The sequence below is a fragment of the Heterocephalus glaber genome, unplaced genomic scaffold, assembly GCF_053883595.1.
Source record: "Heterocephalus glaber isolate CG9 unplaced genomic scaffold, H.glaber_assembly_v1.0 deba00001781, whole genome shotgun sequence".
In the NCBI taxonomy this organism is placed as follows: Eukaryota; Metazoa; Chordata; class Mammalia; order Rodentia; family Bathyergidae; genus Heterocephalus; species Heterocephalus glaber.
In genome coordinates, this window is record NW_028258467.1 from 4616235 (window position 1) to 4641944 (window position 25710).

A 25710-nucleotide genomic window follows, 5' to 3' on the forward strand; every position below is an offset into this window, starting at 1 on the left:
CCAACACAAACACTACAAATTCAAGAAGGTCCACTTTCACCTCCTTCCGTGCTGTTCACCCTGAAGACCCAGGTCACAAATCTCTCTTCCAGGAAGCTGTCCACATTGCCACTCTTCAGCCACTAAGCCCCAACTCCTAGGTGAGGCAAGAAACAGGCCAGTATCTGTCTCCTCTACTAGATGGACAGGAAGCCCCAAGGCAGCTTGTGAATGATCTCTCCATACGTGCTGCTCATGGCAAGGGCAGCACTTTGCCCTCACCCTGTAAACAGACAGGTTGACAGTGGGCCCAGCTGAGGCCCATCATGGATTGTAACAGCCCTTAGCAAAGTTGGGGCTGTGGACCAGGCCTCACTGTGAGCAGCAGGTGCTGGTGCTATGCTGTGAGGGCCCCAGCGTGGGTGAAGGCAGAACAGATGCATGGATGTGAAAATATATCAACACCTGCATCTTTTATCTAGGAACCAAAAGGAAGTAGGGAGATAAAGACAGGCACAAAGAAGGCTGGGGACATTGTGCAGGCAGTGGAGTCTCAGGCTCCTGCCTATCCTTGTGGCTTGTCTGGAGTATAGCATCTAGGTTTTTACAAAGCCTTTTCTGTTTTTATTGCACATCATATAAAAACAACTGTGCTGTATTTAAGACAGACAAAGTCATTCACAGGATATGGAGGCCCACTGTGTGCACCACAGTGCTGGAGAGGGCTTCAACGAAGGATGGGACCTGGTAACAAAACACATGCTTGTTCTGGTGGCCGCAGAGTTGTGCTGGGGCTTTCTGCACTGTCCTATTTAGAGATGGCTGGTGACGATGACAAATGTCTAGCCAGGATAGTTGAGCCAGGAGCTGCACCTGGAGTGTGGCAGTACGGAAGACTGTGGTCACCTGGTCTGCTAGTAGTGGCTGAGGCTGGTCTGTGTGCTGAGAAGGAAGGGTGCCTGGCTGGGGTAAGATGGACCTGACGTTCATCTCAGAACACACTCATAGGGCAACTGTACCTGGGCCTAATGGAGAGACAGTGGCAGATGGGGCAGAATCCAGCCTTGTGCTGGCTAGCTGGTGGCCCCGTGCCCCTCAGGAACTCATGGATAGGGCCCTGCTAGGAGAGTCTGTGGCACTAACAGAGGGGAGGGAAATGCTATACATACAGTGGGTGATATGCTTCAGTTGCCACACCAGAAGGTGGCCAGAGGAGGGAGGGGGTTGGGGCCATCATTGTCCTGAGGCCCCAGAATGCCTGTGGAAGGCTGTCTTGTGCTGGGTGCCAGGCCTCCCTGCATATGGCCAGTGGGGTAAGGGGTGCTGGATGTAGATACCCACAGGCTGCTGGAGGGGCAGGGCTGTCAATCCCGCTCTCCTTTCTTCCTGCCCCTCTGCTGTCCCTTCTGCTTGAGCTTCTCCTTCCGGGCTGTGGCAGTGGTGAAAGTGATGCAGAGGGCATCCAGGGTGTCCAGCAGCTTGCCCATGGGCACACGAATGCCATTTTGCTTCAGCTCAGCCTGCAGTTCAGCCAGCTCAAGCGGCTGGTACATGAGGACCTTGTAGAACAGCTCTGGCTTGGAGCGGATGTAACGTCTCACAGCTTCCTCCATGTCTGGTGCCTGGCTGGCTGCCTGGGATGCACTGACCCCTGCACCCTCATCCTCCTCATCTTCAAGTGCAGACTGCAAGGTGGCTCCAAACTCACAAGAGGAACTGAAAAGAACAGACATTTGTGACACCTTTTCTCTCCAGCCCAAGACCAGCAGGCCCTTGGAGGAAAGGAGTGACTCATGGCTCTGCAGGGCCTGGTATATAGCAGGGCCAACCACCCAGGGAGGCAGGATGCTCCTGACGGTGCCCCACTCTGTAGCTGGGCCAGCCTGGACAGGGTTCCCCTTAGCCAGAAAGTATAGGCATGGGAGGAAGGAAGACAGATTCTGAAGGCCTGCTGGGGGCTCAGGGAACGGCCTTTTAAACTGAGTGGGCTTCCTGCAGTTTGAGCCCAGGAGTGGGCTTCAAAACATTGGTCATTAAGCCTCCCTGATGCACATTCTCAGACCCACTGGTCAGAGGTCACACAATGCCACTGATGCCACTGCTTCCATCTGGTTACCTTTGTGAGCTAAAGGAGCTGTCACTGCTGTCCACAGAGGTGGCCATAGATTTCTGGGAGGCTGAGAGCTGAGTGTCAACATCAGGGCCTGGAGGTGGCTTCTCAGCTTGTGGCCTGCTCTGGTGTGGGATGTTTTGGCTGGGCTGCTTCTGCTGATGTTGAGGTTCCTTGTATTGTTGGGTCTTGCAGCTCTCAGTGGCTTCAAGCGGGATGCAGTCTCCCACCCTGGAAGGGTTATAGGCCTCAGTGGGGAGGGTCTGGTTGCAAGGCATCTCCGGCGGCCCCTGTGAGGACTGAATCTCCTCCTCAGAGTCTGACTCCAGGGTCTGGTGAGTGTAATGGAAAATCTCCTTCAGTTTCAGAACCATCTGGCGTTTGGGCAGAGGACGGACTCCAAACCTGCCAGGGACACAGATGAAATGTGGGTCCATCAGTGTGACCCATCTACATACTCTGTGCTGTTTCCACGTTATTGAGGACCAAGAGATGTAAGGAATGGCTTTGTGGGATCCAAACCATAGATGTTCAACTTTTATGAGCACTCAGAGGTTAGTATCTGTCCTATGTGCCACTTAAGCTTATACAAAAGAATATTCCAAAAGAGATGTTCCCAGTGTTTTGTAAGATGGTGGGAGCAGTAACTTCCCCAGGTACCCAAGCTGAACGGCAGTATTCATTAGGATGTGATAGCTTTTACATTCTTTTAAAAATGAGGTCTCCTTACTCAGACTGTATGGATGGGGTCCCACTTCCAACAACAGGGGTATGGAAACTTATCACCCAATGCATAACCCCGAAAAGGCTCATTTGTTGACTTCTAATGAGCCTCAGGAATGTGGGAACAGTATGTGGAGAAGCCAGGAGTTCACCCCACTACCCAGCAGCCACACACACCCTGGAGAGCAGACTGCAGGACTTTCCTCCCCAGCCAGCACCCTGCAGCCACCAGACCTGAAGGGCCACATGCTGGATCCTTCGGTGCCCAGACTTGCTGAGCCTGGTTATGCAAAGGAAGGAAAAGACCATTTATGAGCAAGCCTAGAAAAATAGCACCAACCTGTCCAGTTCTTTCTTTAGCACTGGAGTCTCCATGATGGAATACCTTGGCATTGGAGATATGGGCACTTTGGGGGGCAAATTTTTCTTCCGATTAGCACCTTCTGGGTAAAACAGAGGAAGTACATAGATCATCATGAGAGAGGTGGATATGCTACTACTTCTGGTCCTGGATGTGTCACCAAGAAAAATACAGCTCTGCCTGACAAGAGCAGTGATGCCCCCTTCATAGTTTGGAGTTGTGTCTTCTGTTGGAAAGTACACAGGGCATATACCAAAGACTGTGCCTTGCACAACACTAATGCTGGGTGAATGGTTCTTGGGACTGCTCAACCCAACTGCCCAGCACAGGACTAAACATAAATACATGTCAAAATGTCTTGATACACAGTGACAGTGTCAGACAATGGGAAACACTGACCCCTTCTAGGAGGCTTAGACATCTCTACTTCATAATTCAACAGTAAAAAGATAACCCATGTAAAAATGGGAAAGAATCTATCAGGTTTCTTCGAAGACACTCAGATGGCCCATAAGCACATGAAAAGATGCTCAGCATCATGAGCCATCAAAGATATGCAAATAAAAATCTCAGCCACTTCACCTCCACTAGGATGAAAATAGGAAGTGTTGGCGAGGATGGGGGGATCCTCACACTGCTGGCAGGATGCAACTTTGGAAAACAGGCTGGCAGTTCCTCAAAAGGCTAACCAAGTTACCATATCACCTGCAATACTACTTCTAAGTTTATACACAAGAAAAGTGAAAATTTATGTCCATACAAAAACTTTTATGTGAATGTTCACAAGCAGCATTATTCATAACCAAAAAGTGGAAACAACTCAAATGTTCACTGATGGATGAATGGGTAAGTAAAGTGCTGTACGCTGTGTATCATCAGGACAGTGTCCAAACACAAAAAGGAATGAAGCACAGACTCATACTCCAACATGGGTAAACCCTGAAAACCTGATACTGAGGAAAGAAGCCAGGCCCAAAAAAGCACGTATTATATGATCCCATTTTTGTGAAATGTTCAGAATAGGCAAATCCACAAGGACAAAAAGTAGATGAACAGATGCCAGGGGCTGGTGACTGCTAATGGGTATGGGATTTTGTTTCAGGTGATAAAAACATCTGGAATTAGACAATGATGACAGATGTACAGCAGTGTAAATATACTAACCATTCAATTGCATACTTTTAAAAGGACAGTTATGACATATGAATTATATCTCAATAAAGCTGTTACTTTAAAAAAAAATCAAGTCTTTTTTTTCTGGTACCGGGGATTGAACCCAGGGTTCAGTCTGATCTACTGATCTATATCCCCAGCCCCCCTCCCTTTTTTTTAATCGTCTGAGACAGGGTCTTACTAAGTTGTTAAGTTGCTCAGGCTGGGCTTGAACTTGTGGTACTCCTGCCTCAGCTGCTCAGAGTACTGAGATTACAGGTGTGTACTGCCACACCAGACTAAAATCAGTCTTTTAAAGACAAATGGGACAAATGAGGAGCACAGACTTTTGTTTTATGACCATGGATCCCTCTGAGACCTCAATGAAATCTAAGCTCTGTCTCCTGTTTCAGAGTCCATCTTAAAGGCCACCTGAGATTCAGACCAAGGTGCCCCAGTCTAAAGTCTTCTGCAGCAGTTTTTATAGCCCTGCCTGGGAACTGGTAAGAAATGCAAATTCTGGGTCACATGGGGCCCCTGAAGCAGAACCTCTCATGTGGGGCAGGGCGGGCACATGTTTTTTTTTGGTACCGGGGATTGAACTCAGGTCCTTGCGCTTGCACAGCAGGCAGCCAAACCACTGAGCTAAATCCCCGGCCCCAAGCACATGTTTTAAGAAACTCTCTGGGTGACTCTGAAGCCCCTGAAGGCTGAGTGCTGTCAGTGGCCTAATTCATCTAAGATTTCTAGGGCTGGGGATTTAGCTCAGTGGTTTCGCTGCCTGCTGCACAAGTGCAAGGACCTGAGTTTGATCCCCGGTACCAAAAAAACAAAAAACAAACAAAAAAATAATAAGATTTCAAGAGGTCAGGAAGCACCAGGTTTTAGTCACTCTCACCCTCAGTGCTGCTTTCTGTCTTCATCATGGGGGGCAGCTGGCCCTGCTCCTCCTCCCTGAAAGGGCATGGCCCATGAGAGTGGTTTTGAGTGAGCCAGGCTTCCTGAAATAAGCTGGAAGTGGCATTCTTTCCCCCAGGGGATGAGGAAGGACAAGGGCCCACAGCCTCCCACTTTCTCCATTTGTGAGGGTTCTTGTTTTGGTGCTAAGGATCAAACTCAGCGCATGCTAAGCACATGTTCCACCACTGAGCTACACCACAGTCTGTTTTGCTTTTTGTTAGGTGAAATTCACAGAAAATGTGTCACAATGTTGGTCAACCACCACCTCTAACTGGTTCCAGAACTTTTTTGTTGTTTTTGTTTTGTTTTGTTTTTGGTACCAGGGATCGAACTCAGGACCTTGCGATTTTGAGGCAGGCTTGGTGCCACTGAGCTAAGTCCCCCCCCCCCTTTTTGAGACAGGGTCTTGCTTTGTAGCTCAGGGTGGCTTTGAACTCACAGTAATCCTCCTGCCTCAGCCTCCAAAGTGCTAGGATTACAGGCAGGGTCCACCATGGTTCCAGAACATTTCTATCACCCCAAAGGAGACCTGCACCCCATAAGCAGTCACTCCCATCCCCTCCCCTCAGCCCCAGGCAACTCCTAAGCCTCTGTTCCATCACTCTGGATTCAGTATTTCATAGAAACTAAATCATGTAATAGGTGACCTTTTGTCTGGCTTATTCCTAGCACAGTGTTTTCAAGGGTCACCCATGTTGTAGCAGGTCTCAGTATTTCATTCCTTCCATGGCCAAATACTATTCCCCACATGGATAGACCACATTCTGTTGACCCATCTGCTGACAAGACACCTGGGCTGCTTCCACCTTCCAGCTATTGTGACTAGTGCTGCTATGAACATGCACCATTAAGGATCTGTTTTGGTCCGTTTTCAATTTTTTTGGATATGTGAGCATGGAGTTGCTGGGTCCTATGGCAATTCTACGTTCAACTTTTTTTGTGGTGTTGGGGATGGAACCCAGGATCTCAAGTACACTAGGCAAGTACTTTACTACTGGGCCACACCCCTAGCCCTGATGTTTTAACTTTTTGAGGAACCACACTTGCCTCCATCTTAAGGTGCAAATGAGACACTTACTGCTTAGATTTGCCACCTCAGGAGGTGGTAGCCCAGAGTTTGGTAGGGGGGCCACCAATATGTACTTTTATCAAGTGCCCAGGGGAGTACTGGTTAGGATGCAGCCAGTGGGGGAAGCACTTACAGAGTGACTGGCATATGCTTGATGCCAGGTGGTCTCCCTCCCTCCATGAGGAAAGGGGTCTGCAAGGTAATGGCAGAGTCTGGCCAGGTGAGCCAGCCCTTCATATCACCAGGCTCTCCATGCCCTGTCGGATGTAGACAAGACCCCTTCTGACCCTAATGGCCACTTACTTGGTATCTCTGGCCCTTCTGATTTCTGAGCTCGGAAGGAATGCAGGGTCTGGGCTGCAGGAGGAGCCTCTGGGGACTTCTGCCCTTCCCCGTTCCAGTCGTCCCATAAGGCTGGATTCAGAAAGCTCAGCCTGCTGGCTGCTGGGGAGCCGGCCCCTGAGGACTGCTCTAGAGATGCTCTTCGGGCCATGCCACTTGCTCGGATGGGGGTGCTGCCCAGGAGTCCAGGGGAGAGACAGTCACCACTGTCCACAGGCTCCTGGGCCTGACTGCTGGGACTGCTGGTGTTCAGGGGGCCAGTGCGCTCGAGGTTCAGGTGGTCAATTGGTATTGGCGAGAGGGGCTCAACATTCCAACAGTCATCCACAGGGATTGGGGGGTCACTATCCAGCAGGGGGCTTCTGTTTACTTGATGAGAAGCTACCTCTGGCTCATCTTCACTGTCCCCAACTTCCACCACTTCACTCACTTCTGCCTGATTTGGTGAGAGTTTCTGGACTGGCCCAGTGAAATCAGGGAGGCCTCCTGCCATGGGCCATGAGACCCTTGGGGAAGAGAGCTTGAGGAGCCTGGATTGGGAACGGGAAGGGCTCCTGTGGACCTGCCTTCCACTCGAAGAAGTTCCTGGAGGCATGGGTGACATTGGGGGTGTGATGACTGAGAACTTCTGTGTGGCCTCCAACACTGTGTTTTCTGGGGTGGCCCTGGATGAGGGCCGAGCCATCTTATCTCCTGGAGGCCTGGTCCTGAGGCTTGTGATCTGGGTCTGTGATGAGCAGTCACGGCTCCTGCTGGCTACTGGGGTAGCGGGCACCAGCCAGGAGGCATCTGTGGTACTGTCCTCATTGAGGCTGCTCTCACGGTCACAGATTAACCAGGAGGCCCATGTGCCAGCCACAACACCCTGATTCTCCAACTGTCCCTCCACACTCTTGACCTGCAGCTCACCCCCTCTCCTTGGGGGGCTCTGAGAATGCTCTTGATCTGCATCGACATCAATGACTGAAAATAGTTCAGAGGACTTATGGCTGACGTCTAGAACACTCCTTTCTTCTGAGGGACCATTAGAAACCAACTTTGTTTTGGTCTGTTCTAGCTCCAAATCTTCATCTGAATCCAGTAAAAGGATGATCTCGTTCTCTCTGCTCATGTGGGAGGGAGGATCCTGGGACCTGGTACTCAAGGGGTCAGGTATTGACTGCGTCAGGTCAATGGGTAGAGACTTTTCCGGAGAAATCAGGACACCCTTATTTTTGTGTTCCAATACGGAATGACACCCTCTGCCTTTCCAGTCGCCTGGCTCCTTAAGTACTGTGAGAATGCCACTATCCTGCTTTGATGGTAGAGCTGGAGATGGTGAGCTGCGGGGGGATACCATGGAAACTTCATTGTGTGACTGGGTCGTGGATGGGGATGAATCACTTGCGTGATGAAGGTGAAGCCGTGATCGGCTGGGACTCCAGCCACCAGGAAGCCATGATGGGAGACAGCTCTGGTCTGGCTGTGGAGTCGGGGCACAGGCCATCTCCATTCCCTTCTCCCTGACAATGCCACTCTGTTCCTGGTGATCACTTGTTATCTGGGCAAGTTCAGAGAATTCTTGCGCTGACGAAAACACCTGTTCATAAGCAGGGACCTCAAATGAGTGCATGAGGAAGTCGTCTTGTCTTCCAGCCTCGCTGCCCTCAGAAAGGCAACAAGAGCTAGGGCCAGGTGCCTTCTTTGGTGCTGTCTGCTGCTGAGTCTTTGCATCCGCTGCCCTGTCTGAGCTTGTACGTGGGGGCAGCAGGAGGGAGTGCCTTGCATTTTCCCCACTGACTGGGGTCTTATATTCTCCTGGCCTCAACAACTCCAGTTGTTCTCCCTTTTCCAACTGTTTGCTTCCCAGGACATTTGCCAGGGGAGGTCCGGCAACTGGACTGTCTTCTCCTGGCTGGTCAGGCTCCTCATCTGTATGTGGTGCTCTTCCCCCTTGCAGCAGCTTTCGCTGAGTAGCTGCAAATTCGTAAATTTCTTCCATGTCTGCTTCATTCACTTTTTCTCTGTCTTCGTCATATTTCAACAAAGTCTCTGGTTCCTCCTCTTCATCGGTCCACACTGACCTCAAGAGTTGTTGGAAATTCTCCATTCTGCTTTCGGAGTTCTCATCTTCCTTCTCCTCCTGTCGTTCGCTCTCCAAGTCCATCACAGCAGGCACTTGTTCACACAGGTGGACAAGGTCACTCACACCAAACCTGCAACAGAACACTGTGGGTCATCACCATTCTGCCTGGAGATGCCTGCAGGCAGCCGAGTGGATGGCCACAGCAGAATCTTCTGGGGAAGAACAACAGTGTGACTGTTCCACTTTCATGGGGACAATCAAAAAGCTCAGTGTGTGGGATGGGAAGGCTGTGGGCCACCCTCTTCCCATGCCTGGTAGGCTTCTCCACCCTGAAAATGTCCAGCCTTTCAAGTATCCATTCCAATTGCCTTTCGGCTACCAGGTCCTGGTGAGGGGCCCTACTGATCATGAACTTGGGACTAAATGGTATAAACAGGACTCAAGGTCTTGCTGGCCTCAGCCCTGACCCTCCTACAGCAAAACCCTCCCAAACTATCAACCTGCTGACCCTGAAACCATCTCTCACAGGCTGGGGAGTCCATGGGCAAAACAATCCCAACCTTTGGGCCAGGGTGCCTAGCTCAGGTGCCAGGTGGGACGGCAGACCAGTGTCCGCTGTGTAGAGATAGCGCAGGAACACACAGGTGGTCTCAGTGCTCACATTGCTTAGTAGTACACGCTGGGTTTCTTCCCCATCTTCAACAGCGGAGAAGCCTTCATTATTTACCTGAGGATGAAACAAAATATTGAAGTAGGCTTATTGATCAAGTGGTTGTAAAGTGCAGCAAACAGACCATTGAGATATCCATGAGTCTCCTGCCTCAGAGTTCCATGCTCCAGAAAGGTTTGGGCCAGTGTTGTGCATTTTCTTGGCCAGAATTCCGCAGGTTCTGCCACAGGATTTCTTTGTTTTCCAAACCACTTGAGGGGTGGATATTAGAATTTCAGGGAGCTAGTAAGTTTCCCCTTGTTAGACTTTAGAACTTTCTGGCAGACTGAGCAAGTAAATCAGCCTTGAAGAGAGCGATGGTGACCCTTTATAATGATGTAATTAGAGGAAAGTAGAAACAATTGGAGGAGGGAAAGTTTTCATTCAATGGAACCAAAACTCCAGACATTTCTCAGACTTGAAGCTAACCCACCTCTCCTTTTTCTCCACAGAAGCAGAATGATGCTGGCAATGGGGGAACCACACTCTGGAGCAAGGGTGGGAGAGACGGGGAGGGACAGAAGGGATGGAGAAGGAGGCATGCTGTGTACTCACATACTGAATGAGAAGTGGACATCGGGCATAAAGCACAAACTTGTGGGCATAAAGTACTTCCCCGCTGTCTGTCTGGAACTGAACGTCGCTCAGGTGTGGGTTATTGACCATGGCACCAAAATCAGCAGCCAGCAACCCGAGGGAGAGCTGCACAGTAGGACAGGAAGAGAGCCATCAGCCCCCCAGTACTGCTTCTCTAACTGGGCTGTGAGGTCCCCAACTGAAGGGTGATAGGGTGAGCTAAAAGCCAGGACCCCACTCTCCTCTCCACCTCTGGGTTATCTTAAGGGCCTCAGTGATCCAGAATAACAAAATCCTACCTTCTTTCTCTGGACCTCTATTACAGTGTACCCCTGACCTCAGGTAGGAGTGACCAGCAAGTGGATGTGACAGGGTGTCCCCGCATCTTCGCAGCTCCTGAGCACTGGGTGTGTGTACATGCACTGCCATACCCACAATGTGATGGACCAGGGCCCTGAGCCCAGCTGTTCAGGGACTTGACACTCCCCAGCTATGCATCGTGATGACCCCAGGCTGGTTGTTGTCATGAGGTACTGGACTGATCCTGGTCCTCTAATGAAGGCCTAACTTCTAATGCTATTCATCACCAACATAGGACACTGGACAGTTAGTTACAGCCCAGCCCAGGACCCTGTAGAGAAGGGACACAGTCAGCTCCTCATGCATGAAGGAAACCATGGAAAAGCCAGCAGAGCAGATGCCTAAAAGAGGCAGCACACAGAAAACCAGTGTTTTCCTGGGACTCTGAGGCAAAGTGGACACGGGGTTCAGTTGCTGGGGTAATTCACAGTGTCCTCAGACAGAATGTACAGAAACCTTTGCAGCAGTGCCCCAAGAGAGATGACAGGAGGCTCAGTTGGTGCTCAACTGGCTCCACTCAAGGACTGTCAGGACCTTCACTGGAAGAAAGATAACCTCTTTAATAAATGGTGCTGGAAAAACTGGCTTTCCACAATGCCAAAGATTGAAACTAGACTCATTATCTTTCACCACACACTAACCTAAAATCGAAATGGATCAAAGATCTAAATATTAAAACAGAAACACTAAATCTGCTGGAAGAGAGAACAGGTAACACACTTGAGGACGTAGGAGTAGGCAAAGACTTCGTGAACAAAACCCAGACTGCATGGGAAATACTACAAAGAATCAACAACTGGGACTTCATCTTATTAAAAAGCTTTTGCACAGCAAGAGAAACCACCAACAGAGTGAAGAGACAACCCAGAGTGGGAAAATTTTTTTTACCAGCTATTCAGATAAAGGACTATTATCTAGAATTTTTAAAAATCAGACTCCCCAAATTTAAAGACCCAATGCAAAAATGGGCATCTGAAATAAAGACACTTCTCAGATAAAGAATTAGAAATGGCAAATAAATATATTAAAAAATGTTCAACATTACTGGTGATTCGTGAAATGTAAGTTAAAACAACGCTGAGATTCCATCTCACTCCAGAAAGAATGACTGCTATCAAGGAATCAACCAATAACAAATGCTTTCAGGGATGTGGGGAAAAAGGAACCCTCCTCCACTGCTGGTGGGAGTGCAGACTGGTGCAACCACTGTGGAAATCAGTGTGGAGATTCCTCAAAAAACTAAAACTAGAAGTTTCATTTGACCCAGCTATACCTCTTCTTGGTATCTTTCCGGAAGAATTAAAATCATCAGGGAAGCAGAGACTAGGGAAACAAATAGGAACAGCCAAGGCTGCTTCTCCGCTCACAGTGCTGAATCCCCACTCCTTACCAAAGAGTGGTGATCTCTCTCAAGGGGCTTCTCCTCGGGTGGCAGGGCAAAACCGGTCAGAGGAACACCGCTGGGCACCAAATCCAACCCTGAGAAAGGTGTGCACATTAAAAAAGTATCATCTCCCAGCAATGCCAGCTGCCAACTGGCTGAGCTGGACTCAGTGGCATCTCGGGACAACTTCATTTAAAGCAGACTCCCACAAGACATTTTTACAACCTTCCCCAAAAGGGAGGTAAAAAAGGACAATAAAAGAGACAAAATTATCCCAGGTGGCTGTTAAAGTTTGAGAAAACTGTGACAGTCATAAGTGGCTACATTACTTTACCTTTGAGAATAAAATGAAAGCACCAGAGTCTGCATTCTCCCACAGAATATACCTCGGAGCCTCAGGTCTGAGCGGCCTTAACAGACTGTCCCTACCTTGGATTGGATGACTGGCCCAAACATCCCACCCAGGGGCTCACCTGGAGCCCCTCCAGAGCTGACCAGGCCCCCACTGCAAGGCCATGGGTTGGCACTCAGCCCTTCCTCTGCCAGGTCCATGAGGTCCTGCAGGGCCTGGCGCTCCCTCTGGCTGGCAGACAGTGATGGGTCTCTGGGGCTGCAGCCTTCATGGAAGCTGCTGTGGAGGGCAGGAGGCCTTTGTACACCCGGCTCTGGCTGCACAGGCAGCACCAGTGTTAGCTTGGGCTCCTGTGTGAGACCCTGCAAGAAGGTGGAAAGCCAAAGTGACTGTGTGATCATGTCACTGACATACACACTATAGAAGCCACCCCACACATGCACAGCTAGACTTAAAACCACAGAGCACAGGACAAGGATTTTCTCCAAGGATGGCCTGGAGCAAGCCTGGGAAGCTCTCCCCATCATGGCGTCAAAAGGCTTCTGCCATGGCCAGGCCATCCTGTGGCATCCCAGTCTACAAAGGTTCATCAGAGAGTCAGAAAGGCACAGCCCTGCCGTCCTCTTAGTGTCATCTAAATGGTTACAGGCAGGTTAAGTACTAACTCAGGACCAGCTGCAGCAGGACTGTCTGGAGCACCTATTTAGAATGGAGGTTCTTAGGCGCCCTGGCACACAGATTATAACAGCCATCTTAGGGGTGGAGCCTGGAGTCTACACTTTCTTTTACTTTGTATTATTTTATTTTATTTTTATTTTTGGGATAGAGTCTTGCTAAGTTGCCCAGGCCAGGCTTGAACTTGCAATCCTCCTGCCTCATCCTCCCAGTATGCTGGGATTACAGGCCTGTGCCATCATGTCCAGCTTGGACTATGAATTTTAAACAAACTCCAAGAAAATACTAAACTTTGGGAACTTTCTTCTTACCAGGACTTCCATTTTTGGTTTGTTTTATGAGACAGGGTCTTGCTACATAGTTCAAGATGTCCTCAAACTCACAGTGATCCTCCTGCCTCAGCCTCCCGAATGCTGAGATTACAGGCACATGTCACTACACCTGGCTATCAGGACTGCTATGTGGTTGTTTCAAAGAGAAATGAGCTATAGCTGAGGCCCCTCTGGCTCCCTCCTGGATCTACTTCTTAGACTTTCTGCCCCTCAATGACAGTATCAAGGGCTGCTTTCTGGAACTGTCCATCTCTCCCCAAAGCCTACCCATGTGTGTACCAGGAGGGGCAGGGCTCACCTTGGTGGGCTGCTGGAGCACAATGGGAGGGACCAGGGTCTCTGTGTAGAAACACTCCATAGCCCAAGTTCCGGTCAGGGCACTGCCCTCCCACAGGAAGTTCTCCTTTCCTTCAGGCAGCTGCAGACACCAACCTGCTTCTTTCAGTTTTTCCCTGAGAATCCTGCTGGCAGGAAGTGGTGGTGTACTGGACAATTCTATTTCCTCTGAAAGGAGCTGGGCCACACGATCCTCTATCTGTCTATCTGTGGTGTTGGAGTCCTGGACTAACAACTGCGGTGGGGGCACCAGGGGTTTCCTCTTGCGACTTTTCTTCTCTAGAGATAAACAGAAGGACATAGTCAGTAGTGGATCTGTCCACTCATTTGGAAGCTGCTGCTGGTAACTTTTGGCTGGCAGCAGAGTAGTGAGCTCTCCCTAGCGCCTCTGCTCCCAAAAACATATACCTGCTCCTGGCCTCGTCCTCTCAGAAAAAGCACTTTCCAGTCTGAGTGCAGGCACAGCTGGATCCTGCTCCATTTCAGATCGGGACAGAGCGATGGCCACCAGAAGGTCCTCAGATGGTACCTCGGGTTTATCAACCTTCCGCCTCTTCTGTGGCTCCTTCTTGGTGGTGGCTCCTTTCCGTTTCCAACCTCCAACAAGGTTGCTAAAGCTAAAGGGCAGCCACAGAGAAAGGTCAGAGAGGGCCTCTCCTCAGACTAGGCCTTCTGCCTCAAGTGGGGTGACCAGAAAGGGCAGTGTGTTCCCTGCACAGGGCCATCCCTGCTTCAGCTCTCACTGTGCTGACTTCTCGTGAGCTTGTTCGATCCAGGCCAAGCAATCAGAAATTCCAAACATGAGAGGATCTGGACCATTTTTGTGACACTGCATAGCCAGGTTGTTAGCAGACAGACAGAGCCGTCAGTGGTACCTGCTAACCTAGATGTGGCTGAACCATCTGGTGGAGTCTATACTCAATGGCTCTGAGTCAGCTCCATGGTTTCCCACCAAGCTCTGTCCACTAAAACTTCAGATGTCCCTGAAGCAGTCCTGGCTACACTGACCACCTCCTACAGAGGTCCCAGGGCGGCATCTCTACCCAAGGTCTGAAGCAAGGGCCTCCCAGCTTCAGCCTCCAACAGGCAGCTCCCTCAGGAGCTAACATGCAGCACCCTTGCCCTGGAGAGATTAGCACAAGGGGTTTTGGGCTGGACAGAAGTGCCACTGCCTGTGTAAACCCCATTGGTTGGGCAAGAAGTAGGAGGGTAAGGCAGGTGGCAACTCTGAGAGTAGGACCCCCTCCTGCCCTGCAGCCTTCGTCATGCCTCTGGCTTCTATGGCTGGGGATTCTCAGATGTGGCCTGGGAAGATCTAAGCAAGCCCTAACAGCTCTAGCTTCCTAGGAAGCTGTATGATAACCACAGCTACCAAGAGAGAAAGGAGCTGCCAGCAGTTAAGCAGATGTCTCCACGAGTACAGTGAGGCTAGGGCTGCTCCCCTGGGCTGCAGGTAGAGCCTGGGCCCAGGAAAAGCATGAGTGAGTGGGCAGGGGTGAGCGGGTGAGCAAACTGGCATGTGCACTTGGGCGAGGGGATTCTGACCACCCCAGAGATCCAGACACCCAGGCCGGACCTTAGCAGAGGGGAGGTTCAAAGACCCTTAAGGGTGTCTAGTTCTTATAGCTTCCTATTTGATCAGCCTTCTAAAAGGCTTCATACACATCTAGTTTCAATACTTGGAGATATTTTAAAGCAGACATATCTGGTCTGAGAGGTAAGCAATGGCTTAAATAATGTCTATTCTAAGGCCTTAAGGCTTCCTGTCCTAGGACACTAATGTGGATGTGCTAAATACAGATAGATTTACTGGCTAAGAGAATTCCCTCTGCCCCCTGGGACCTCAGATCTGACCCAGCCCTGCTGCCTATAGCCTCTGTACAAGGCAATGGCCACATTACAAGGCAGCCACCAAACTTGGCCTTCCTTCCCTTTCCTTTTGGCAGCTGTCAAAGGGAAAAAGTCCCAAAACAAGAGAAGTTGGGGGGCCACACTGACTTTGTTCTGTTTGAAGTTGCCATTAACTTCGTTAGCCCTAGTGGCAGGGGCAGTGTGAGCAAAGCTGACCTTCTGCCACTTGTGTATCTGTGGTCTGCATGCCAAGGACTTGTTTCCCAGCTGTTGGAGGGGCTTCCTATTTTAACATGTAAGCACTAATTCAGGAAAATTAAAAAAAAAAAAAAAAAAAAAGGTCCCACGGTTCTGTCTCATCAATTCTTTGAACTGTGCTGAATAATCTGACGTTAACAATACGAAAATTGTTAAGATTGAAGCCATGCTGACCAATCAAGACATAGAATAGTTAAAGTGAAGACCAAATTGTTAAGACTCTTTAGAGGAGCCACTGCAGGATCATGGACTGGAAAGATCTCAGGAAAGACCTCAAGGAAACTAAACTATCCAATCAGATTCTCTCCACAGATGCCCCGGTGTGCATGCAAAATCTGTGCCCTCCTGAATCCCTTCTAGACTGCCTGATTTCCTCTTCAATGTATCACTTCCAGAATCCAAGAGGGCTCTAGTGTACTTCAACCCTACAGAAAGCTTTGTAAAAAGTCAAACTGAGTACAAACACCATTCTCTGGTTTTTTAAATTTTCTTCTCTTCTTTTACCTTACCTGGGAGCCACAGGGCTGCTGCTTGCCTCAGGTGGAGCTGTCTGCATCCGCACAGCCTGCAATAGGAGCTGGGGGCCCACTTTCATCCTCATTGCACACTGCTTCAGGTGGCTGATTCGGCTCTTCGAGGTGACAAACAGCTTGCCACAAATTGGACATTCAGGGATCTGAGGTGTGGAAGGTCCTAGTGCCTTTTCAGCCTCATCCAAGCACCTGGAGGAAGACAGTAAAGAGAAGAGAACCACCCTCCCCAGTGATGTGGATCATACCAAATGCTGGATCCACATCAACATGGACGTGATGGCCTACACATGTTCCCCCAAAGCCAGTCCTCTCATACAGCCTGCACGTCTCCTAGCAGTTGGCTCCAGACACTAAATTTAGGTATCTGTTAGCAAAGGCAGCTAAAGAAAGCAAGGACAAATTAAACATGGTTACCTTATAAGCCAGCAATTTTATTCTCAAACATATGCCCTAAAGGACTGAAAACAGGTGTTCAACTATGACAAAAACATTTGCCAAAGGTGGAAACATCCAAGTGTCCACCTATGAATGAAAGGATAAATATGTGGTCTTTCCATACAATGGGCTATTTATTACTCACCAGTAAAAAGTGACAAAATGATATGGGCCACATTGGTGAACTCTAAAAACAAGATGTTAAGTGAAGGTGAACAGACATAAAAGGCCAAGTATTGTATGATTCCACTTACTTGAAGTGTCCAATAAGGAAATCCATAGAGACAGAAAGTTGATTAGTCATTATTAGGAAAATGAGGGAGGGGCAAAAGGGAGTAACTGCCTGGGGTTTCTTCCTGGAGGTGATGAAAATGGTCCAAAACCAAAACTGATGGTGGTGATGGCTGTACAACTGCACAGATATAATATCAAAAGCCATGGGACAGTGCACTTTAAATGGTGGAACTGTGTAGTGAATTCTATCTTGATAAAATTGTTTAGTAAAAAGGGTACTTTGCCGGGCATGGTGGCACATGCCTGTAATCCCAGCACTCAGGAGGCTGAGAGAGGAGGATTGCCTCCAGTTTGAGGGCAACTTGGGCTACACAGTGAGTTTAAGGCTAGGCTGGGCTACATAGTGAGACCCTGTGTCAAAAACAAAAACAAGAACAACCAAACAAAAAGGGTATGCTGGTCACACTGAGGTACTATTATCACATAGAATGTCTCTGGAATCCTGCCAGAGCCACAGGTCACTCCCATGGGAAAGGGGATGGTCGGTACTGCTCCTACCTGTTCACATGCTGCTCCCTCCGGGTCACGTTCATAGCTGAGAGGTTCTTCTGACACATCTGGCAGAAGAACAACCCCTTCTCCTCCAGGTTATCATCATGGGCAGATGCACCTTCCCTTCCAAACTCTTGTTGCAGGACCAAGGCCACTGCAGCATCACTGTCGGTGGCAGGGGGCCCCAGTCCATTCTCTGGGGAAAAGCACCAAAGATCTGTGAAGACCAGCTGGTCCCAGACCTCTGTCATGTCTGTGGCACCCAGGGGATGGATGCCAGGAAGAGCACCAAGAAACCAGAACCTAGTACTGCTCTGTAGGCCTGGGATGCTGCCCAGTGAGACAGGCCCCTGGGACTCTTGGAACTGCTCTCAGCAAACTTCAATATACACACAGAGCATCTAGGGAGCTTGTGAAAATCCAGGCATCTCGTTAAAGCCTGGGCCTCTGCATCTCTAACAGACACCAGGTGTGGTAATGCTGGTGAGCCAGCCCCACTCTGAATATAGAGATCCCCAGGAAATTGCCTTTCATCTTTCCCCTGTCCCCTAAAGCCTGTGCCTCAGGCACTGCAGGGTCACACAGCTCCCATTCCAATGAATCTAGGTTTTCTCCTCAAAGTTCAGCCTTTCCCACTGCTGACCTTTTACTGCCCATGACAGAAGAGCCAGGATAGAGTGAATGACCTTTGGCGGTTAAAAGCCAGTCTCCTGCCTAGCAGCAGACCAATGGATGGACAGATTCTGGTCTTGAGATGGCTCAAGATGGCCCACCCAATACTGCTGGGGCAAACCTGCAGCACTCACAAAGGATATGCTCAGAACTTCACAGGTCCTCAGTTCTTGAATAGCATGGCCTATTGCTCCTGTCACTGAAGCCAGAAGCATCTGGTTCCGTATTTTGTGTCTGTGTATGTGTGGTACTGTGGATTGAACTCGGGGCCTCATACATGCTAAGCATGCACCCCACCATTTAGCTACACGTTCAGTGCTCCCTCCTTTATTTTTGTAAACAAAGAAATGCTTTATTCCTTCTTAAGCATTTGTTGGATATGATGTGAAAATACATAGAAAAACTGAATCAAATGTAGGGCAGGTGCTAGGCCCAGGAACTGGTTGAGTGACTCCTGCGCCTCCCCATCTGTGCCATGAGAGGAGACCAATCCTCAGCAGGTCAAATCACTGCACATTATGGACCTTTGGGGCAGCCTGAGACTCTTCAGTGTTCTCAAGGGGAAGTAAGCAAATGCAATACCAAGAGACTCCACACTGATCAGCTACAGGTCCATCACTAAGGTTTCTTCCTGCTTTTTCTTTTGTATACATTTATCAGAAATGAGGCTCCACACTGCACAGGTGATAGATAGGGCCATCTACATTACCTGAGACAAACCACAAAGCACCTGTGGTATGTGGTTGCCAAACTGTATAACCTGGAGCCAGTCTGAACTCTGGTTTACTTATAGTGTACCCAAAATACAAAAATTGAGGGGAGGGGTTAAATCAGATCTCAGGTTTACTTACAGTGTGCCGGAAACACAAACATTAGAGGAAGGGGTTAAATAACGTTATGAGCTAAATCCAGAAAGTGCAAAATCTTATAAGGCAACTAGTCTAGACTCTTTAAAAGTTAATGTCAACACAGAACAAAACCAAACCAAGGGGACTATTCTATAATCTAACTTTAAGAGATTAAGCTACAGCAATATACAGTGTGTGAATTTATACTGAATCCTTATTGCAGAAAGAAAACCATCTATGAAAGATATTCTTGGATCCCTGGGGAAATGTGAATCTGAACTGGATACCAGGCAGTAGTATGGCATTAGGCATGATAATGGTATTGTGATTATCCAGGTGTCAAATGTCATGTCTATACCTTACTTTCCAATGACACAGAAGAAAAACATGAATATTTATAGAGACATAAAAAATATATGACAGGAGTATTTAGAATCATTTTTGGTATAGATTATGTCCAATTCGAGAATCGCAAATACAGCCAATTAAGATCTGAAAAACAAAACAAAAATGTGTATGTGTATATAATGGCAAAATGTTAATTGTTAAATCTAGGTGGCGAGTAGAGAGGATCACTGTAATCTGTTTGTTGCTTTTAGGTTTTCCTTTGTTTTATTTTTTTCTTTTGAGACAGGGTCTCCCTATGTAGTTCAGGCTAGATTTGAATTCTCTGTGTAGCCCAGGCTGGCCTTGAACTTGTTGCCGTCCTCCTGCCTCAGCCTCCCAAGTGCTAGGACTACAGCCATGTACCATCACATCTGGCTATGTTCACTATAATTTTAAAAAACTCTGTAAGGGAAAAATTTCATAACAAAAAGTCAAAATAAAAATGAGAGCCAGACATGGAGGTACATGCCTATAATCCAGGAGCCTAGGAGACTAAAGCAGGAGGATAGTAAGTAAAATGCTGTGAATAAAAAAAAAAAGCAAGAAGTCTCTAGTCAAAGAAGTCAAGTAAGAAATGACCAAGAGACATTCATTCTCTAGTCAGACCAAGTAAAGTGGCAAAGACAAGACACCTGGCAGAGGGCGCATTCATAGTAGAAACAAAATGAATATGGGTTTCTTGCTGCCTCTTTTCCTTCCAGTATTTCTGGAAGATTGAACATGTTCCTCATACCATTTCCTGCCACCATCTCCTCTTGAGGGCTCTGTGGAACATTTTCTTCCAGTGTGGCCTCCAGGAAGCAGTCCTCTGAAGCATGTCGCAAACGCTCAGGGTCTGCTCTCTTGAACTGCTGCATCCGCTGAAGAACCAGCTCTGCAGTACGTGGTTTGGAGGGACTTGACACAGCTGCTGTTGTCAAATAGGACCGAGAGCGCTGGGAGTCACCATTGGGAGCATTCTCTAGCAAGAAGGAAAACATTCACAGCATGTTCCACCTGGAGAAATAAGACTTTCCAACCAGATACAGGCTAGAGCCAAGTTTACCAACAAATTTAGGTTTGACTAGCAAGTATGAGTATGACTGACTGCTTGTTAGCAACCTTACTGCTTACAGCAGTATAAACATAAATATCAGTAACAGGAGGGAGTGGGGAGTGACTGCTGGGGATCTTGGGGGTTTTGACGTAATGAAAATGTTCTAAAATTAAGTAGTAGTGGTGCTGGCACAATTGTGGATATATTAAAAACCCATGAACTGTGAACTTTAAGAGGTAAATTTTGGGAACTGCAAATTACATCTCAAGCAATTATATTAAAACAATGTCTGAGTGGTGGCATACAACCTGTAATCCCAACACTCTTGGAGTTGAGGCAGGAGGATCACAAGTTCAACTTAGTGAGACTGGAGGAGGTAGGGGGCAGGGATGTGTGTGTATATATCTATATATCTATATATCTATATCTATATATCTATGTGCGTGCGTGTGTGCGTGTGTGCGTGTGTGTGTGTGTATCTCAGTGTCAGTGTGAAGGCACTGGGTTTAATACCCAGAGGTTCAATCCCCAGTACTGAAAAAAAATTTAATGGCAAATGTTTCTTTCAAGATCTGTTCTCTTTTAATTTGGGGTCCAGAGATGGCCTTCAGTGCAGATCCACAAACCCCCTGAAGTTGTGTGTCACTTTTGCAGGTATGCATGTGTGTAGCGTTTTCTAGAGGATCATGCAGAGCTTTCATCAGATGCACAAAGGGAGCATGAAGGATTAATAGCACCTGTGCACATTAATGAAGTTTTGTAAGACTCTGCAAGCTAAGACTTCCCACTACTCTTGAGAGCTGTTTCCACACTAGAAAAACAAAACAAAACAAAACATTATTTAAGACCAGGAAGTGAAGGTGAGGAAAATTTAGAAACAGAACTCAGGAGCCCAAAGAGCTTGTGGTGCATTATATAGGCAAGGGTAGTTTTCAGTTCTGCATGAGGAATGTATCTGAAGCATCTGGCTCAGTATACCAAGGGCAGCAGGGCAAGAAAGCTGCTGTAGGGCCGGGGATTTAGCTCAGTGGTTCTGTCACCTGCCCTGAAAGCGCAAGGACCCGCGTTCGATCCCTGGTACCCCCCCCCCCCCAAAAAGCTGCTGTAAACAAACAAAAAAGAATAAAAAGTCTTTTGGGGAGTGAAAGGAAGGACCTGAATACGTCTCGGGACTTAAACCCATACTGCACCCTCCTACAGCCTTCAATAGCCAAACTTGCTGGCCCATTCAACTTACCCACTTTGGAATGAATTTAAGAAATAAAAGGATTATTTTCATGTTTGTGTAAATTCCTAAAAAGCAGAGGGCTCCAAATATAATCATGTGAAAAATCTATACAGGAGTTGTATTTCTTATGATTCTTGTTCAAAACAAGAATCAGAAAATTGGTCTTGGGGCTGGCATCTTTTTTTTTGTAAATAAAATTTTTACTGGCACAAGGCCACACCTATTCATTTTCATACTGTCCTATGCAGCTGCACACACTATAGCAGCAGAGCTGGGTACAGTTGTCCTCCTATATCCCTGGGGAATTGGTTCCAGGGCCACCTGTGAATATCAAAATCTGCAGATGTTGAGTCCCTTATATAAAATAGCATACTATTTGCATATAACCTATGCACATTCTCCCCTGTATTTTCAGTTACGCCTATATTACTTATAATACCTATACAATGTAAATGTTACATAGTTATCACACTATATTGTTTAGAGAAGGTGATGACATGAAAAATTTCTGTACATGTTCAATATAAACAATTTCTTTCTCATATATTTTCTATCTGAGGTTTTTTTTGGTTTTTTTTTTATCTATCTGAGGTTGGTTTAATCTACAGATCTGAACTCACAGATAACGAGTGCCAGCTTTAGGCTGTAGTACAGACTGTATGGCCTGCAAAACCAAAATATTTACTATCTGGCCTTTTAAATTTTATTTATTTATTTATTTTTAAAGTGAAATTTGGTATTTATTTATTTTTGGTACCGGAGATCGAACTCAGGACCTTGCTCTTGGGAGGCAGGCGCCAGAACCACTGAGCTAAATCCCTGGCCCTATCTGGCCTTTCAAAGAAAGTTTTCTGACCCCTGGTTTAAAACAGTATGAATCATTCCTATGTCCTCCCTAGAAAGGCCTGGCAGTGGTTCTTGACTGGTTACCTGTCTGGATGCTCTGTGCTTGATCCTGGAGCACAGCCGGATTCACAGCAGGAGCAAGCACACCTCCCTCTCCACTCACAGGGAGAAGAGGTTCACTTTCCTGAGACTTGGGTGCCCCTTGCTTTTTAGCCCTATGGCTGGATGACTGAGGTTTCTTCAAAGTGCCTTGAAGGGTTTTGCTGGTGGCAGACTGTTTGGTCTTTTTTGATATGCTTCTTATCTGAGCACTGTTTGAAGATTTTTGTGTCTTCCTTTCTCCCAACACTTCCTTGGTTCCAGTTTTTTTCACCCTTTGGAAAAAGCTGGCACAGAGTTCTTTAAAATCATCATCTGACTCATCCATCTCGGAGCAGTTTTAAGGCTTTCAGGCTGGTGGTCTTCAGGGGAGTGAGACCCAATCTGGAGGCATGCTCTCAAAATGAGAACATGAATCTGTGCACCTGCCTAGCCGAGCTTCACTCACTGCTTGGCCTCACTAAGGTTCTTCTCTACTACTTGCTAAGCTACTACGTGGAGAATTTGCACAACTGACAAAAAGTACTGTTTTCCTCTTCAGAATGATTTAAATGTCATTCTTCATATTGAGCCTGTGGTTAGACAACATGTTTAAATTTTCTCTCTTTTAAAGTTCACAACTCAGAAAACGTTTTGTGGTGCAACAACTGTCTCAGAGATAGATTATGTGTGAATTCAGTACTCAGATTCTCCAGGATTTCCATAGTGATAAAGTACATGGTTTCATTTAATTTCTTATCTGTGGAAAACCAAAAACATCTAAGTGTAACTAGACAGACATTGCCAATTTATGTCCTTTCTTCCAGGAAGGTACAAGAGCATGTGGAGTATGGGAGAAGTCTTCAGAGTGAAAGTACTCTGTTACATGCTCAGTACAGCCTGGTTAACACCATGCTTGTCCTTGAGAACATCACAACATAACACAGGACAGGTATCTAGAAATATATTCTAGAGTATATTCTTCCACAGGCAGAAAAAATATGTGCATTTTGGGGAGAGTGTTATTTTTACTGAAATCTGAAGAACAAACCCCATGAATGGCAGTTGCCACAGAAACAGGAATATTCCCAAGTCTAGGGAACCTACTTCCCTACACTGAAGACCCCTAGCTATCAGCTTTATCACCTGATAAAGGATTTATTAGCAAAAGTTGTAACATGAGAGAAAGAAAAAAGTACATGGCTTCTAAATAGTCAGGAGAACAGAAAAGTCCACTTTTCTCTAACCTCTCAGCCCACAAGAGCACTCCAAATTCAGATGACTGGAACTCTGCCTATGTGCAAAGGCTGGGCCTATGGACATGATTATATACTTTGGCACTCAGTTCAGTGGGATTCAAAAATGAAAACTGCAGCTAAAACAAAACAAAACAAAACTGAATGACCTAATGGCCGTTCTTTACTTCAAATACAGTAATTCAGTCTCATCGTCCAAGTAATCTGATTAATCATTTAGTTTTCCAGAATGGGAAGATATCCCTAGAATCTACTTTGCATGGCTGGTTCATCTCACCTTCCATGTCACCTCCTTAGACAGGCCTTCTCAGTCCTTCAAGTGGGTCCTCTCCATAACCTCCCCCACATTCTCTATCATCACCCATGGTTTTTACAACGGCATATATCAGATTATAATAGGTAATACATAACATTTGTTAAATGCTTACTGTGTGCCACTGTTCCAATTGCTTTCCAAGAGTTTAACTCACTTAATCCTTACAACAAATCTATACAACAGAATATACTGTCACCTTTTTTTTTTTTCCAGTGCTGAGCAACAGTCTCAGCCCCTTTTTTATTTTTTATTTTAAGATAGAGTTTTTCCAGGTGGCTAAGTTGACCAGGCTGAGCTCAAATTTGCAATCCTCTGCCTCAGCCTGGGATCACAGGCCAATGCCACCACATCGGTCTATTGTCATTCTTTGTCTTTTTTTTTTTTTTTTTTGGTACCGGGGATTGAGCTCGGGTCCTTCTGCTTGTGAGGCAGGCGGCAGAACCACTGAGCTAAATCCCCAGCTCTGTCATTCTTTCTTTGCACTGGTTCATGTCACACAGCTTTTGAAGTAGCGGGCAGATATCAAACACAGGCAGTGTGATTCTGGAGTATCAGCTGAATACTTTTTTTACTATCAGTCCCCAGCTAAGTTCAATACTGAGGAAAACACAGACTTACCTATTTTGCTTTGTATTCCCTTTAGCTGATCTCGTACCTGACTTGTAATAAGTGCTCGACAACTATTCGTTGAATTCATGCACTCCGAAGAGTTTGATATAATCGGAGTGAAGAGAAACTGGTAGGACAGAAAAGGTCTGTAGGGAAAGGAAGAGGTGAATTCACAAGGGCCTGGACACCAGGCTAAAGCAAACTAAAAATTACCCTCTTGGATGTGGGGAGTAGACAGAGCAAACTTCACACTGTGTTGAGTCTCAAGACAGTTCATCCATGTAGGTACTCAATCGATTTTGCTGAATGACATTATAACGGATCCTACAAGGCTGCAAGCTTCCAGAGGGCAGAGGACTCCTCAGGTTCGTACCAACCGTACCTATCCGGGTGCTGGCCGCCAGCAGGCGCGGAGGGAATGAATGAATCAGGGCGGGGCGACTCTCCCGCTTTTCCCAATCCGGCTACCTACGAAAAGGGCTGGCCTCCCTGGGGAAGAGCTGCCAGGGATGCTGCCCGGCCGCCAGACGAGAAGCCCGATCGCCAAACTGGCTCCGGGTGGGACCACTGGGTTATCCAGCTCCACCCTCCCAACCTCCCTCCAGGCCAGCCCTTCTCCGCCGCGACTATGGGCCTGGAAGGCCAGGGGGCCACCGTGGGATACAAGCGAGGAAGGTTCTGGCCCCTTAGAAGAGCGAGAACAGGACAAGATGACAGGCCATTCTCCTCCAGGGCGCGGATTGCCAGCCCAGAACCCCGGCTCCTCCTACCTCCCACAACACAGCGGAACCTTCTCAACGGAGATATACGCGCCTGCGCATGCGCCGCCGACGCCCCCACGAGGACTGGATTGTGGGTAGGCGCAGAGCGGACGCGCACGCAGGGAGCGGGAAGTGTCGTTTTCCCATCATTCCTCTGTGGCAAGCGCGGCGCGGAGTGTTTCTGGACTGCACGGGACTAGGGCAGAAGCGGCGTCTGGCTGGCTGAGTGGTCGCTGCTGGCTGAAGCGTAGTAAGCGTTGAAGAAGAGTCGGTGGGTTTGGGCACTGTGGTTAGTTTTAAGGAAATGTTTCTATGGTGGTGCCCC

General features: G+C 47.7%; 1 protein-coding gene across 5 annotated transcripts; it reads right to left on the reverse strand.

Annotated features, from left to right (window-relative positions):
* Window positions 1–433: 433 nt before the first annotated feature.
* Slx4 (SLX4 structure-specific endonuclease subunit) lies at window positions 434–25472 on the reverse strand. 5 transcript variants are annotated; one of them, XM_021244409.2, is made up of 16 exons: window positions 25395–25472; window positions 24634–24770; window positions 22450–23203; window positions 19989–20216; window positions 17355–17544; window positions 16104–16316; window positions 13894–14102; window positions 13448–13764; window positions 12264–12504; window positions 11797–11885; window positions 10026–10172; window positions 9322–9488; window positions 6658–8891; window positions 3153–3255; window positions 2096–2494; window positions 434–1695 (listed from the first exon to the last, which is right to left on the reverse strand). In XM_021244409.2, the coding sequence occupies exons 3-16, from the start codon at window positions 22790–22792 to the stop codon at window positions 1344–1346; spliced, it is 5232 nt and encodes a 1743-aa protein (XP_021100068.2). In that variant the 5' UTR covers window positions 22793–23203; window positions 24634–24770; window positions 25395–25472; the 3' UTR covers window positions 434–1343. The 5 variants fall into 5 exon arrangements, with proteins under 5 accessions (XP_021100068.2, XP_087059101.1, XP_087059102.1 ...); XM_087202975.1 differs by having other exon boundaries at window positions 24634–25017; window positions 25395–25454; XM_087202976.1 differs by having other exon boundaries at window positions 24838–25442.
* Window positions 25473–25710: the final 238 nt, after the last annotated feature.